The 16,463-nt window shown below is 44.8% G+C and overlaps 1 protein-coding gene across 3 annotated transcripts in view; it reads right to left on the reverse strand.

Moving 5' to 3' along the window:
* The window catches only part of LOC143808730 (cytochrome P450 2K4-like), a 162,426-nt gene that overhangs the window by 79,591 nt on the left and 66,372 nt on the right, over positions 1 to 16,463 (reverse strand). For all 3 annotated transcript variants that reach the window (XM_077291674.1, XM_077291672.1, XM_077291673.1), the window contains one exon: positions 9,390 to 9,552. In XM_077291674.1, the coding sequence (XP_077147789.1) occupies positions 9,390 to 9,552 (163 nt within the window). The remainder of the gene's footprint in view (positions 1 to 9,389; positions 9,553 to 16,463) is intronic.

Below are 16,463 nucleotides of genomic sequence, written 5' to 3' on the forward strand. Positions count from 1 at the left end.
AGTCTAATTGAGGTACCTTACGGGAGCTCCTGCTCCACTTTCTGACTCCTTGTCAGTCCACTCTCCTGGGTAAGCTGCCTCACAGGGATCACTAACTTGCCTAGTCGGCACACATTAGTCAGTCCAGACCCACTGAAGGACTGTAGCTTCCCCAACAGTTTCACTGTGCGCTTCTCAGGGATCCGTTCCTACTCCCAGGACCTCCCAACACACAACAGTCCAAAGCCCCACCACGTGCTGTTCAGGAATCCTACTCCCAGGATTTCCAACACGGGCTTCCAGGACGTTGTACTTGGACCCTTCAGATCCAAACACTGGAACCACACAGGAACCATGTGACCCACACCCTGGTCACATTACATACCTGTAACCACTCCCCTGGGTGGGAGTGTGGGTGTGTGGCTAGTTTGTCCCACCCATCTCACATAACTAGCCCTGCCAACCTCCCATTATAAACATACAAAATACTTGTGGGACTATAGGTCCCAGAACACCACATCGCTTCAGGCTGGCAGCGCAGAGTCTCCTCCTTTGCGACACACATATCGGCCATTCACCACAATGCCGGACTTTGTCACATCATATTTATGCCTCCAAGCGCATCTTGAAGCACACACACAGCGCCCCCTGGCTGTAACGTGGGTCACTGCACCACAGTGTTTGAAGATGTCCAAATCACGGGCTGTATAAATTGCAGAGAAATTTGAAGATCCATGTGTATACATGAGTAATAGACATGTGAATCACCTCTAGCAATGTTGAGAAGAGCCAGACAAAGGCACAGTCAAATGTAGATTGTGAGTCCTCTCTCCTCCTGTACCAGTTGTGACTTGTATTGTTTAAGATTATTGTACTTGTTTTTATTATGTATACCCCTCCTTACATGTAAAGCACCATGGAATAAATGGTGCTATAACAATAAATAATAATACTAATAATAATGAGTCTTGTCTTTGGCCATGGTCCAATGATCTTGAAATAATTTTTTCCCTGAATAAGTAGATTGGTTCCCCTTTAAGTGAAAAAAAAAATCCCCAAAGGTTTTCATATGTAAAATTATAGAGGACCAGACCCACTGGATCCCCATCAATTAGAAGAACAAGAGAGAAATAGTGACATCTGGAGCTCTGGTGCTTTTTCAGGGTTGAGCTGTAGTAACAAACACAGCTGCGAGAATGCTCCAGGTGCTGCAAGTGTGTTGACTCTCCAGTAATTTCCACTGCCTCCTTGTTTAGCTGAACATAGTGTTCCCACAGTTCAAGCCCCTACTAGTAAAATATTGATTACCTATCCAGAGGACAGGTCATCAATGCAAAATTCTGGAAAGTCCATTTGAGTTTTTAAAGGTCATTTACTGATGGTAAAGTATGATGGTACAGTATGACTCATAGTGAGTCGCCTGCCAGGGCCGTGGGGTACCCGGTCCAGTGTTCACAGGGGGATGTCATGGTGGCAACCCAGTCAAAGGCCCTGGGCACCCATGTAAAAGGGGAAATTGAATAAAGTTTATGTTTGTCATGCCACCTGTGGTACTTGTTCAGTGGGGACCGACGCGGCTTTAAGCGGTCCTCTGGGGTGATGTTATGGCAGCTAGATGGTATAACTTCCCACAGGTGAAATATATCTCCAGGGCTCCTGGTGTATAGATGGAAGATGGTGAATGGTACAGTAAGAACGAGGACACAGGTTTGCAGTCTCTTTACCTGGTTTACTGAAGACTTCAGGCAGCCACAGTCCAGGGTACCAGATCACAGGGCAGGCAGGGTCCGGCTGGCTTGGAAGCGAATCCAGAGTCCACATTACCAGGTGGAGTTAAAAGCCTTCCTCTAGCGCGGTGGTGTTGTAGTCCCTTACTGCCTATGGCTTCAGATAAGGTCCTCACAGTTCTTCTCTCTGTCCCCCATATAGGATAGGACATAACCCGTATGACTGGTGACTTGAGCCTTTTTACAGGGACTCTAGCACACCCCGGGCTCTATAGGTGTCACTGTGCCTCCTGGGTATTAAGGCAGACAGTGTAATAATTATAGGGGATAACTCAGGAGACTCTTTGCGTGGAACAAGACAACTACAGGACACAGTTTTATAAGTGGTAAAGTCTATATTATCACACGGTGATTCAAACAGGTGCAGAGAGAAACTCAAGTCCACAACACTTGGTGTAAATATTAAACGCAGCTTAGCAGTCTATAGGAAACTTCAGAGGAAAATACAATCAAGCAGAAAGTCTATGAAGCACAGTTATTCTTGAGGATACTTGACACGAATAAATCCTTGCTTAGTCCAAACACAGATAGATAAGCTTATAAGACAGTTCAAATCATATCTTAGCTCAACCAGGGAGGCCTGGTTAATAGTCTCAGGTTTTTGCAGAGCAGAAACAGCTTACATGTCCAGCAAATGCAGATGGAAGTAAACACGAGCAGCAGATGAAGGAGGATTACTGGAAACTGGTGTATGCAGCAGGAACTCAGAGCAAAGTAGCAGGATCACCACACAGGTTCACAGGAGCAGGTATGTAGCCAGGGAGTAATCAGAGGTCAGGAGCTGGATGCAAGGCAGAATACTCTAGCACAGACTGAAGGCTGGGGTGGAGTTTTATAGCAGGAAGACACAGTGCACATGAGACCAAAGACGCCATCTTGGAAAAGGGCAGTAATGCACAAAAGGTAAATAATGTTCAGAGTCCTGACATTACTCCCTCCTTAGAAGGTGCCTCAGGACGATCCTGGACCTGGTTTCTCAGGGAATCTCTGATGAAAACGAGAAATCTTCTGTTGGGCATTGATGTTTTCCACAGGTTCCCAAGAGTCTTCCTCAGGGGGATATCCCTGCCATCTTATTAGATATTGGAGCCGATTCCTGCGAATCCTGGAATCAATAATTTCCTCCACCACAAATTGTTCTTGCCCATCAATCACCACAGGCTGCGGAGGTGGCACAACACAGGAGATACAGGCTTTAGTAAAGATACATGAAAAACTGGGCGTACCTTCATAGTCCTAGGCAGCTTCAGCCGGCAGGCCACAGAGCTCACAATACCGTTGATCTTGAAAGGGCCAATGAATTTCTGTCCAAGTTTTTGTGAAGGAACGTTTAACTTCAGATTCTTAGTTGCTAACCACACAAAATCTCCTACCTTGAACATGGGTGCAGGTTTATGGAATCTATCAGCCGATCTCTTATAACGTTCTTGAGCTTTGCTCAGGGATTCCTTCAGAACCTCCAGATTTTGTCTCATCGCAGTCAGCCTTTCCTCCACTGCCAGAACCGGAGAATTAATTGGAGACCTAGGTAAAATACACGGATGATAACCCAGATTGGCAAAGAAAGGTGTAAATTTAGTGGAGGTGCACTGAGAATTATTATATGAAAATTCGGCTAACGGCAGCAACTCCAACCAATCATCCTGGAGATGGCTGACATAGCATCTTAGATATTGTTCCAGCGTCAGGTTGGTATGCTCAGTCTGACCATTTGTCTGGGGATGGTAAACGGAAGAGAGACAGACATTAATATTGAGTGCAGAGTAAAAGCCCTTCTAGAATCTTGAAGTGAACTGTACTCCACGGTCAGAGATGATCTCATCCAGAACCCCATGCAACCATAAGACATTCTGTATAACCAAGTTCACTGTATCTTTAGCTGAGGGGAGGCCGGTGCATGGAACAAAATGAGCAGCTTTAGTCAGGCGATCAACTACCACCATGATTGTATTCATGCCCCCCGATGTAGGCAGCTCCACAATAAAGTCCATTGATATAGACCCCCAAGAGCGGGACGGAACAGGTATTGGTTGTAGAAGACCCATAGTTGCCACATGAGGAGTCTTGTAACGGGCACATACCTCGCAAGAGAGAACATAGTCCTTGGTATCCTTCAGTCAAGTTGGCCACCAGAAGAATTGGCTCAGGAACTCTTGTGTCTTCTGTACCCCCCTGTGACCAGCCAACTTGGAGTCATGTACCAACTTGAGGATCTGCAGACGGACGACCTCAGGTACATAGATACGTCAATCTTTGAACCCCATGCCACCCTTAAAGACAAGATTAATATCCACAGGTGGGTTGGCCAGAAATACATCACCATCATAGGCCTCCCTGCACTCCTTTCACAAGTCCTGATCATGGATAACTCCGATGAAATTGGCATCAGATAGAATGGTCTTGGACGGGGCTCCAGGTATGGAATCCGCAGCATGGATTTGGGATAAAGCATCAGCCTTCCCATTACGAGAACCTGGATGGTACGAGATAACAAAGTTAAATTGATTTAAAAATAAGTTCCAACGAGCCTGAAGAGGAGAAAGACATCTAGCGGATCTAAGGAACTCTAAATTGCGATGGTCAGTTAGCACTATGATCTGTGGTGCAGCTCCTTGCAGATGATGCCTCCATTCTTTGAAAGCCGCAATAATAGCCAGCAATTCCTTGTCTCCCACGTCGTAATTCTTCTCTGCTGAGGTTAGTCTACGGGAAAAGAAAGCAGAAGGATGTAGCAGACCCTTCTCTCCAGTTCTTTGGGAGAGAATAGCCCCCAAAGCATTATCAGAAGCGTCCACCTCCACAATGAATGAAAGTGTTGGATCTGGGTGTATCAACAGCAGTGCTGATGTGAAACAGATCTTAAGCCGATCAAAAGCTTCTCGAGCCTGTGATGACCACTTAAAGGGCTTTTCCTTCTTTGTCAAGGAAGTAATGGGATGGACAATATCAGAAAAATTTCGAATGAAGCGTCTGTAGAAATTTGCAAAACCAATAAAACGTTGGACCTCCTTAACGTTCTTGGGTACCGGCCAGTCAAGGATAGCCTGAATCTTACCAGATTCCATGTTCAGCCCCTGGGGAGAGGTGATATAACCTAAGAACTGTATCTCAGAACGATGGTTCTCTTTCAGGCATCTTAAAACAGCTTTGATATGTTCTTCATGTTCCTGTAGAGAGTCAGAAAAGATTAGAATATTGTCCAAATAGATCACCACAAACTGGTCCTACAAATCTCTGAAAATGTCATTAGCAAGGTGTTGAAATGTTGCAGGGGCATTACAAAGCCCGAAGGGCATCACAAGATATTCAAAGTGTCCATACCGGCATCGGAATGCTGTCTTCCACTCATCCCCTGGACGAATATGCACCAAATTATAAGCCCCACGAAGATCCAGTTTAGAGAACACCTTAGCATGGCAGACTCTTTCCAGTAATTCGGGAATCAGAGGCAAAGGGTAACGGTTTCATATGGTTACCTTATTGAGTTCCCGATAGTCAACACAAGGTCTAAGGGTCCCATCTTTCTTTTTTACAAGAAATATAGGTGCCCCTGCTGGTGAGGAAGAATGACGTATGAAGCCTTTGGCCATATTTTCATCAATATACTCCTTTAAGGCTTGAAGCTCAGGTGCCGCCAAAGGGTATACGTTACCAAAAGGAATAGCTGCCCCAGGAAGCAGCTCAATGGGACAGTCATAGTGCCTGTGTGGAGGAAGCTGATCTGCATTCTTCTTGTCACAGATGTCAGAGAACTCTTTATATGCTGGAGGTAAAGAAATTACCTGTACATGTGGTTCCGTAGCCGTGGACTCAGGGACAGCTTCTGTTAATGCTGAGTTGCTCCTTGTTGGAAAGATAATCTCCTTGGTCTCCCAGTTGATAATTGGGTTTTGAGAACGCAACCAAGGAATGCCTAAAATCACAGGATAACGAGGAGAAGAAATTAGCAAGAAAGAAAGTTGCTCCTGTTGATTAGGCTCCAACAAAATTTCAAGGGGTACGGTCTCCTGATCCACAGGCCCAGAGATTAAAGGTGACCCATCCACTGTTTCCATGGTAATTGGAGAGGCTCTTTGCTGAATTTCAAAACCATGTTCCTTGGCAAATGCGATATCCATGAAATTGCCACCTGCACCTGAGTCAATCATAGCTGCACTGGAAATCCACTGTCCTGAACACAGGATCTTAATAGGGATAGAACAGTGAGAGTTCTTCTCCTTCAGCTCCTTGGGGGGTGAAGTCATAGAAAGTTAATTGAATACACCGTTTAAAGGCAGGCTACATTCAGAGATGTCAGAGATTCATCATCACAGTTGTCATACTCCCCTACTGCTGCTAGCACCTTGTTAGGCCGTCTAGGACACTTAGGACAATTGATCAAGAAGTGGTCAGACTGGCCGCAGTAGAAACATAGACTTTCACGAAGGCGATGCTCCCAGCGCTCATTGATTTCGCGCCTCTGAACGGAATCAATTTGCATGGGCACCTCCTCCACCTCCCGAGAGCTTTCACCTGCAGGCTATTTGGAAGGAAGGGAAAAGTTAGAAATACGGTTATATGCAGCAAATTTCTCCTGCCTACGCTCAGTAAGGCGAATGTCTATGGGCACACAATGCTGTATAAATGTCTCTAGGTCATGTGGTGACTCAGAGTGAGCTAGTTCATCTTTAATAATACTAGACAGACCCCTTTTAAAAATAGGCAATTGTGCATAACTGTCCCAATTAGTATCTACCACTAATCTCCTGAATTCAGTGGCATACTCAATAACAGAACGTTTAGCCTGGCGTAAAGACAACAAAGCAGATTCAGCGGTTGCATGGTGATTAAAGGTCATCAAACATTAATGCCATAGCGGCCAAGAAATCATCCAAGTTATTTAACCGTGGGTCATGAGACTCAATCATCGGATTCGCCCAGGCGAGCGCTCGTGAGGTCAGTAGCATTATTACACACAATACTTTGGATCTATCAGTAGGAAAACTATAAGCATGCACATCAAAATATAGCATACATTGATTCACAAAGCCACGAAATTTGTCGCGATCACCATTAAATCTAAATGGGGGCAACTTAGGTGGGCTAGCTGGTGGCGGTTGCCCAGAGGGTAAAGTCGCTTGTGCAGCTATTTGTGTGCTTATGTCCTGAAAAGCCCATCCATACTGGGACTCTATACCAGCAAGTTTGTTTTCCTGGGCTGCCATGCGGTTGCTTAAGTCCTGCAAAATTTGTCCAAACACTTGCTGATTGTGTTCAAAGCTTCCAAACTTCTTTTTCAGACCTTCCACATCTTTCTGCAGTGATCTAATTTTGGAAAACACCTGCTCTAATCTGCTCTCTGCAATCATTGTTCCAGCAGTCTCCTTTTTTTATGGCTAGAGTATCCTGTAATAATTATAGGGGATAACTCAGGAGACTCTTTGCGTGGAACAAGACAACTACAGGACCCAGTTTTATAAGTGGTAAAGTCTATATTATCACACGGTGATTCAAACAGGTGCAGAGAGAAACTCAAGTCCACAACACTTGGTGTAAATATTAAACGCAGCTTAGCAGTCTATAGGAAACTTCAGAGGAAAATGCAATCAATCAGAAAGTCTATGAAGCACAGTTATTCTTGAGGATACTTGACACGAATAAATCCTTGCTTAGTCCAAAAACAGATAGATAAGCTTATAAGACAGTTCAAATCATATCTTAGCTCAACCAGGGAGGCCTGGTTAATAGTCTCAGGTTTTTGCAGAGCAGAAACAGCTTACATGTCCAGCAAACGCAGATGGAAGTAAACATGAGCAGCAGATGAAGGAGGATTACTGGAAACTGGTGTATGCAGCAGGAAGTCAGAGCAGAGCAGCAGGATCACCACACAGGTTCACAGGAGCAGGTATATAGCCAGGGAGTAGTGTTGAGCATTCCGATACCGCAAGTATCGGGTATCGGCCGATACTTGCGGGTATCGGAATTCCGATACCGAGATCCGATACTTTTGTGGTATCGGGTATCGGTATCGAAACAACATTAATGTAATAATGTGTAAAAGAATGAATTAAAATAAAAAATATTGCTATACTCACCTCTCCGACGCAGCCTGGACCTCACCGAGGGAACCGGCAGCGTTCTTTGCTTAAAATTTGCGCGTTTACTTCCTTCCGTGAAGTCCCGGCTTGTGATTGGTCGCGTGCCGCCCATGTGGCCGCGACGCGACCAATCACAGCAAGCCGTGACGTAATTTCAGGTCCTTCAGGCTTGTGATTGGTCGCGTCACGGTCACATGGGCGACGCGACCAATCACAAGCCGTGACGTCACGGGAGGCAGGAAACGCGCGCATTTTAAAATGCGCGCGTGTCCTGCCTCCCGTGACGTCCCGGCTTGTGATTAGTCGCTTCGCCCATGTGACCGCGACGCGACCAATCACAAGCCAGAACGTAATTTTAAAATCCTGAAGGACCTGAAATTACGTCACGGCTTGCTGTGATTGGTCGCGTCGCAGCCGCATGGGCGGCACGCGACCAATCACAAGCTGGGACTTCACGGAAGGAAGTAAACGCGCAAATTTTAAGCAAAGAACGCTGCCGGTTCCCTCGGTGAGGTCCAGGCTGCGTCGGAGGGTGAGTATAGCAATATTTTTTATTTTAATTCTTTCTTTTACACATTAATATGGATCCCAGGGCCTGAAGGAGAGTTTCCTCTCCTTCAGACCCTGGGAACCATCAGGGATACTGTCCGATACTTGAGTCCCATTGACTTGTATTGGTATCGGGTATCGGTATCGGATTAGATCCGATACTTTGCCGGTATCGGCCGATACTTTCCGATACCGATACTTTCAAGTATCGGACGGTATCGCTCAACACTACCAGGGAGTAATCAGAGGTCAGGAGCTGGATGCAAGGCAGAATACTCTAGCACAGACTGAAGGCTGGGGTGGAGTTTTATAGCAGTAAGACACAGTGCACATGAGACCAAAGACGCCATCTTGGAAAAGGGCAGTAATGCACAAAAGGTAAAAAATGTTCAGAGTCCTGACAGACAGGTAACTTGCAGTTCAGCTGTCCTGACGGTCTCTGCTGTAAGTCGTAGAGTCCCTTACAACCTTGGTGGTCCGGCTACCGGTTGTCTGCGCTTCAGAGGGAGGCAGCTTGTTCGCAGCTGGTCTCCCCTGATGTCACTCTCCAGTGCTTCGCTCTCCTGCATGCTCATTGAACCATGTTCGGCTTTCTGTATGTCTCTTTCTAAGAGCTGTGGTAATTCAGACCACACGGCCACTTTAGACCTTCTTCCTGCCTCAGACTGCTCCAGTCTGCTGTCTGGCACTAACTAACTAACTTTCCCCCCCAAAACCACAATATATATGCATATGCAGGGGAGTCACCTAGTAAATAGGATCAAAAGCTCCCCCTTGTGGCCTGGAGTGTGAACATGTTGCGTTCATTGTGATTACCTGATAAGAGTTATCTTTCATCTCTTTCAAACGTAACATCACTCACCCATTGAGGAAAGCAATGCTAATGTGACGATCAGGACCCTGGGGCGCAACAATAGTATGTTCCATACGATGGTAAAGTATGATGAACTGATGAAGTACGAGTGTATAGGATACTTTTTTCTTGTTACTATCTTACCCATTCCTTTATCCATCTTCTCAAATATTGGAAAATTAGGTCGTTTTTCAAAAACTTCAGCATGCATTATAAGGGCATCTTTAACAGCATCATATCCAGCTAACACCACAATCTTCGTCATGCCCATCTGAATACTAAACACCGGACCATAGATCTTTGAGAGCTTCAAAAAGGCAATCATAATTAAATAAATACAAGATAACTTCATTATGTGGAATTCATGATATGAGACACAGCAGGCCATGAAGAAGGTGAATATTATATATATTTATATGGTGGCTGCCAAACACATACTGTATGAGAGATATGTATCACAGATGTGGATGTCCTCTGTGATGTAAATCTGGAGTAATGCTCTAGTACACACAGTACAAAGAGGGGTTATTCAGCCTTGAGAAGGCTAGTTTTAACCCCTTAATGACCTGAGGTATGTTTGGTTTTGCATTTTAATTTTTTGCATCCCTTTTTCCCAGAGCCATAACTTTTTTATTTTTGGGTGAAAATGGCCATGTCATGGCTTGTTTTTTATGGAACAAGTTGTACTTTTGAACAACAGCATTAGTTTTACCATGTCATGTACTTGACAACAGGAAAAAAATACTAAGTGCGGTGAAATTGCAAAAACAGTGCAATCCCACAGTTTTTTTTCCTTCACCATCTTCACTAAAGGCTAAAACTAACCTGACATTATGATTCTCCAGGTCATTATGAGATAATAGACACTAAACGTGTATAGGCTCTTTTTTATTTAAGTGGTGAATAAAAATCCCAAGTTTATTTAAAAAAAAAAATTGGGTCATTTTCCGATACCCATAGCGTCTCCATTTTTTGTGATCTGGGGTTGTCTGTGGGCTTATTTTTTGTGTGCTGAGCTGGTGTATACCATTTTGGTGCAGATATGATATTTTGATCACTTGTTACTGCATTTTAACCCCTTAAGCCCCAAGGGTGGTTTGCACGTTAATGACCGGGCCAATTTTTACAATTCTGACCACTGTCCCTTTATGAGGTTATAACTCTGGAACACTTCAATGGATCCCAGTGATTCTGACACTGTTTTCTCATGATATATTGTACTTCATGATAGTGGTAACATTTCTTCAATATAACTTGTGTTTATTTGTGAAAAAACGTAAATTTGGCAAAAATTTTGTAATTTTAGCAATTTTCCAACTTTGAGTTCTTATGCCATTAAATCACAGAGATATGTCACACAAAATAATTAATAAGTAACATTTCCCACATGTCTACTTTACATCAGCACAATTTTGGAACCACATTTTTTTTGTTAGGGAGTTATAAGGGTTAAAATTTGACCAGCAATTTCTCATTTTTACAACACCAATAATTTTTTGGGACCACATCACATTTGAAGTCATTTTGAGGGGTCTATATGGTAGAAAATAACCAAGTTTGACACCATTCTAAAAACTGCACCCTTCAAGGTGCTCAAAACCCCATTCAAGAAGTTTATTAACCCTTCAGGTGATTTACAGGAATTTTTGGAATGTTTAAAAAAAGTGAATGTTTAATTTTTTTTTACAAAAAATGTATTTCAGCTACATTTTGTTTTATTTTACCAAGGGCAACAGGATAAAATGGACCGGAAATGTTGTTGTACAATTTGTTCTGAGCATGCTGATACCCCATGTGTGGGGGTAAACCACTGTTTGGGTGCATGGCAGAGCTCGGAAGGGAAGTAGCGCCGTTTGACTTTTCAATACAAAATTGACTGGAATTGAGATGGGATGCCATGTTGCGTTTGGAGAGCCCCTGATGTGCCTAAACATTAAAACCCCCACAAGTGACACCATTTTGGAAAGTAGACCCCCAAAGGAACTTATTTAGGTGTGTGGTGAGCACTTTAACCCACCAAGTGCTTCACAGAAGTTTATAATGCAGAGCCATAAAAATTAAAAATCATATTTTTTCACAAATATGATTTTCTCACCCCCAATTATTTATTTTCCCAAGTTTAAGAGAAGAAATTGCACAGCAAAATTTGTTGTGCGATTTGTTCTGAGTACGCCGATACCCCATTTGTGGGGGTAAACTACTGTTTGGGTGCATGGCAGAGTTCGGAAGGGAAGGAGCGCCGTTTGACTTTTCAATGCAAAATTGTCTGGAATTGAGATGGGAAACCATGTCACGTTTGGAGAGCCCCTGATGTGCCTAAACATTGAAAGCCCCCACAAGTGACACCATTTTGGAAAGTAGACCCCCTAAGGAACTTATCTAGATGTGTTTTGACAGCTTTGAACCCCCAAGTGTTTTGCTACAGTTTATAACGCAGAGCCCTGAAAATAAACATTATTTTTTTTCACAAAAATTATTTTTTAGCCCCCAGTTTAGTATTTTCCCAAGGGTAAGAGGAGAAATTCGACCCCAAAAGTTGTTATGCAATTTGTCCTGAGTACGCTGATACCCAATATGTGGGGGGGAAACCACAGTTTGGGAGCATGGCAGAGCTCGGAAGGGAAGGCGTGCCATTTGGAATGCAGACTTATATGGATTGGTCTGCAGGTGTCACGTTGCATTTGCAGAGCCCCTGATGCAACTAAACAGTAGAAACCCCCCCACAAGTGACACCATTTTGGAAACTAGACCCCCAAGGAACTTATCTAGATGTGTTGTGAGTACTTTGAACCCCCAAGTGGTTCACTACAGTTTATAATTAGTGTTGAGCGATACCGTCCGATACTTGAAAGTATCGGTATCGGATAGTATCGGCCGATACCCGAAAAGTATTGGATATCGCCGATACCGATACCCGATACTAGGGTTGAGCGACTTTCATTTTTTTAAGATCGAGTAGGGTTTTGGGAAACCCGATTTTGTCCAGAGTCGAGTCGAGTGCAGTCGGCCGATTATCGCTAAAAGTCGGGGATCGACCGAAACACGAAACCCAATGCAAGTCAATGGGGAAGCATAGTCGGCAGTGAGTGGAGGCCAGGAAAACACCTACAGTGCCCATTTTAATGCCAAAAACATCCATTCTTGTTTCTGAAGCTTGCCAATCTTAATTAACTGTATAATAATAGTTGGGCATAGGGAATTGGGGGAAAGTTGTGGGGGGAGTAGGGCTGGCTCAAGTTTTTCGTGGGCCCAGGAAATGCGGACTACGTCACGGCGGTGTTGCAGGGAAAGGTAAGTATTTAAACGTTGCAAGTGCTGTGATCCTGAGCAAGCAGGGGGGGGCCCACTCGTTCGCATTGGCACTGGCACAGGGCCCCTCAAAGTACGGCGGTGTGTTTGCATGGCGGGGGCGCCTCCCACCAGCAGCGACACTTTTGCGTACTCTGAGGGGCCCTGTGCCAGTGACGTCGCCAACGAGTATGCCCCCCCACCTGATGAAGGAACCTGCACTTTCATCTGCACCTTCCTCTTTGTCCCTGTGTAAGGTGGTATAACATGCGGGAAGGGGAACCTTACTTTCAGCAGGGTCAGATTCTGGCTGTGTAGAGTACAAGGGGAATGTAGTGGTCTAGGTCAATGTACCAGCAGACTCATCTAGCAGTGGCTGGGCAATGGGCAGGATGAGGAGGAAACAGATATAGGGCCAAAGAATAAAGTAGGCTAAATGCAGTTCAAAATTGGTAACAGGACTAAACAGGCGGCATTGCTTTGTTCAGTGGAGTAGCAAACCCAAGAGCAGCAGACACTGTTTCAAGGGCCTAACCACACTAGTAGGCCAAATGCAGTTTAATATCTGATAGTATAGGGCGAAAGCCAGAAGGTTGAAGCTCAGCTTTATTTAGTTGAGGACAACACCAGGCAGGGGCACACAGACAGACACCTTTAGTAGGCCGGAAAAGCCTATTGCATTTTTTAAAATGGTAATTTGGAGCAGAAGGTTGAAGCTCAGCTTTATTTAGTTGAGGGCAACACCAGGGAGGGGCAGAAGCCGTTAGTAGGCCCTAACCACCATTTTTTTTTTTAAAAAACCACTTAATGAGAGCCGGAAGGTTGAAGCTCAGCTTTATTTAGTTGAGGACAACACCAGGCAGGGGCACACAGACAGACACCTTTAGTAGGCCGGAAAAGCCTATTGCATTTTTTAAAATGGTAATTTGGAGCAGAAGGTTGAAGCTCAGCTTTATTTAGTTGAGGACAACACCAGGCAGGGGCACACAGACAGACACCTTTAGTAGGCCGGAAAAGCCTATTGCATTTTTTAAAATGGTAATTTGGAGCAGAAGGTTGAAGCTCAGCTTTATTTAGTTGAGGACAACACCAGGCAGGGGCACACAGACAGACACCTTTAGTAGGCCGGAAAAGCCTATTGCATTTTTTAAAATGGTAATTTGGAGCAGAAGGTTGAAGCTCAGCTTTATTTAGTTGAGGACAACACCAGGCAGGGGCACACAGACAGACACCTTTAGTAGGCCGGAAAAGCCTATTGCATTTTTTAAAATGGTAATTTGGAGCAGAAGGTTGAAGCTCAGCTTTATTTAGTTGAGGACAACACCAGGCAGGGGAACACAGACAGACACCTTTAGTAGGCCGGAAAAGCCTATTGCATTTTTTAAAATGGTAATTTGGAGCAGAAGGTTGAAGCTCAGCTTTATTTAGTTGAGGACAACACCAGGCAGGGGAACACAGACAGACACCTTTAGTAGGCCGGAAAAGCCTATTGCATTTTTTAAAATGGTAATTTGGAGCAGAAGGTTGAAGCTCAGCTTTATTTAGTTGAGGACAACACCAGGCAGGGGAACACAGACAGACACCTTTAGTAGGCCGGAAAAGCCTATTGCATTTTTTAAAATGGTAATTTGGAGCAGAAGGTTGAAGCTCAGCTTTATTTAGTTGAGGACAACACCAGGCAGGGGAACACAGACAGACACCTTTAGTAGGCCGGAAAAGCCTATTGCATTTTTTAAAATGGTAATTTGGAGCAGAAGGTTGAAGCTCAGCTTTATTTAGTTGAGGACAACACCAGGCAGGGGCACACAGACAGACACCTTTAGTAGGCCGGAAAAGCCTATTGCATTTTTTAAAATGGTAATTTGGAGCAGAAGGTTGAAGCTCAGCTTTATTTAGTTGAGGGCAACACCAGGGAGGGGCAGAAGCCGTCAGTAGGCCCTAACCACCATTTTTTTTTTTAAAAACCACTTAATGAGAGCCGGAAGGATGAAGCTCAGCTTTATTTAGTTGAGGACAACACCAGGCAGGGGCACACAGACAGACACCTTTAGTAGGCCGGAAAAGCCTATTGCATTTTTTAAAATGGTAATTTGGAGCAGAAGGTTGAAGCTCAGCTTTATTTAGTTGAGGACAACACCAGGCAGGGGCACACAGACAGACACCTTTAGTAGGCCGGAAAAGCCTATTGCATTTTTTAAAATGGTAATTTGGAGCAGAAGGTTGAAGCTCAGCTTTATTTAGTTGAGGGCAACACCAGGGAGGGGCAGAAGCCGTTAGTAGGCCCTAACCACCATTTTTTTTTTTTAAAACCACTTAATGAGAGCCGGAAGGTTGAAGCTCAGCTTTATTTAGTTGAGGGCAACACCAGGGAGGGGCAGAAGCCGTTAGTAGGCCCTAACCAAAGTTGAAGGCCAAATGCAGTTTAATTTCTGATACTATAGGCCGAAAGCCAGAAGGTGGAAGCTCCAATTTAGACAGTGGAGGACAATTTGAATTAGGGACTGCAGACAGACTTAGTAGGCTGTCCCCTGTGGACCATGCATCCACCACATTAACCCATTGCGCCGTAATGGACACGTAATCTTCCGTGGCCATGCCTACAGGTCCATGCGTCTGTTGTCAGGTGCACCTTTGTACTCACAGATTGCCAGAGTGCATGGACAATGCGGTCTTCTACATGCTGGTGGAGGGTTGGGATGGCTTTTCTCGCAAAAGAAGTGTCGACTGGTTAGCTTGTAGCGTGGTACAGCGTAGTCCATCATGGCCTTATTAATAGTAAATAAAATATATAACTAGGCTCTATGAACTTTTAAATAGGTTCCAGGGGTACACGGGCAGCATTGGTGTGGTCAGTGGAGGAGTATTGCAAGTAGGGGCTGCAGACAGGCTATCAAAGGCCTAAAATACCAAACAGTAGGCACTCATGGCAGTTTTACATCGGTTACATGGATACACAGGCAGGCACTCCAGGCAGCATTGTGGTCAGTGGAGGAGTATTGCAAGTAGGGGCCGCAGACAGGCTATCAAAGGCCTAAAATAACAAACAGTAGGCAGTCATGGCAGTTTTACATCGGTTACATGGATACACAGGCAGGCACTCCAGGCAGCATTGTGGTCAGTGGAGGAGTATTGCAAGTAGGGGCCGCAGACAGGCTATCAAAGGCCTAAAATAACAAACAGTAGGCAGTCATGGCAGTTTTACATCGGTTACATGGATACACAGGCAGGCACTCCAGGCAGCATTGTGGTCAGTGGAGGAGTATTGCAAGTAGGGGCCGCAGACAGGCTATCAAAGGCCTAAAATAACAAACAGTAGGCAGTCATGGCAGTTTTACATCGGTTACATGGATACACAGGCAGCTAGGTGGTGAGTGGAGGAGTATTTAAAGTAAGGACCGCAGACAGGCTATCAAAGGCCTAACATAACAAACAATAGGCTCATGGCAGTTTTACAGCGGTTACATGGATAGACGGGCAGGCAGCTTGGTGGTGAGTGGAGGAGTATTTAAAGTAGGGACCGCAGACAGGCTATCAAAGGCCTAACATAACAAACAATAGGCTCATGGCAGTTTTACAGCGGTTACATGGATACACGGGCAGGCAGCTTGGTGGTGAGTGGAGGAGTATTTAAAGTAGGGACCGCAGACAGGCTTCAAAGGCCTAACATAAGAAAATGGGCTGGCTGTAGGCACTTTATAATTGGTTCCAGGGGTACACGGGCAGCAGTGGTCTGGCCAGTGGAGGACTAGTGGAAGGAGGGACCGCAGACAGGCTTCAAAGGCCTAACATAAAAAAATGGGCTGGCTGTAGGCACTTTATAATTGGTTCCAGGGGTACACGGGCAGCAGTGTGTTGTGAATTTGCTTTTTGCTCCCTCTAGTGGTTACTAGTTTTTTGACTCTGGTTTTTCTGTCATTCCTTTTATCCGCA

The sequence above is a fragment of the Ranitomeya variabilis genome, chromosome 2 (genome assembly GCF_051348905.1).
Source record: "Ranitomeya variabilis isolate aRanVar5 chromosome 2, aRanVar5.hap1, whole genome shotgun sequence".
NCBI lineage: Eukaryota > Metazoa > Chordata > Amphibia > Anura > Dendrobatidae > Ranitomeya > Ranitomeya variabilis.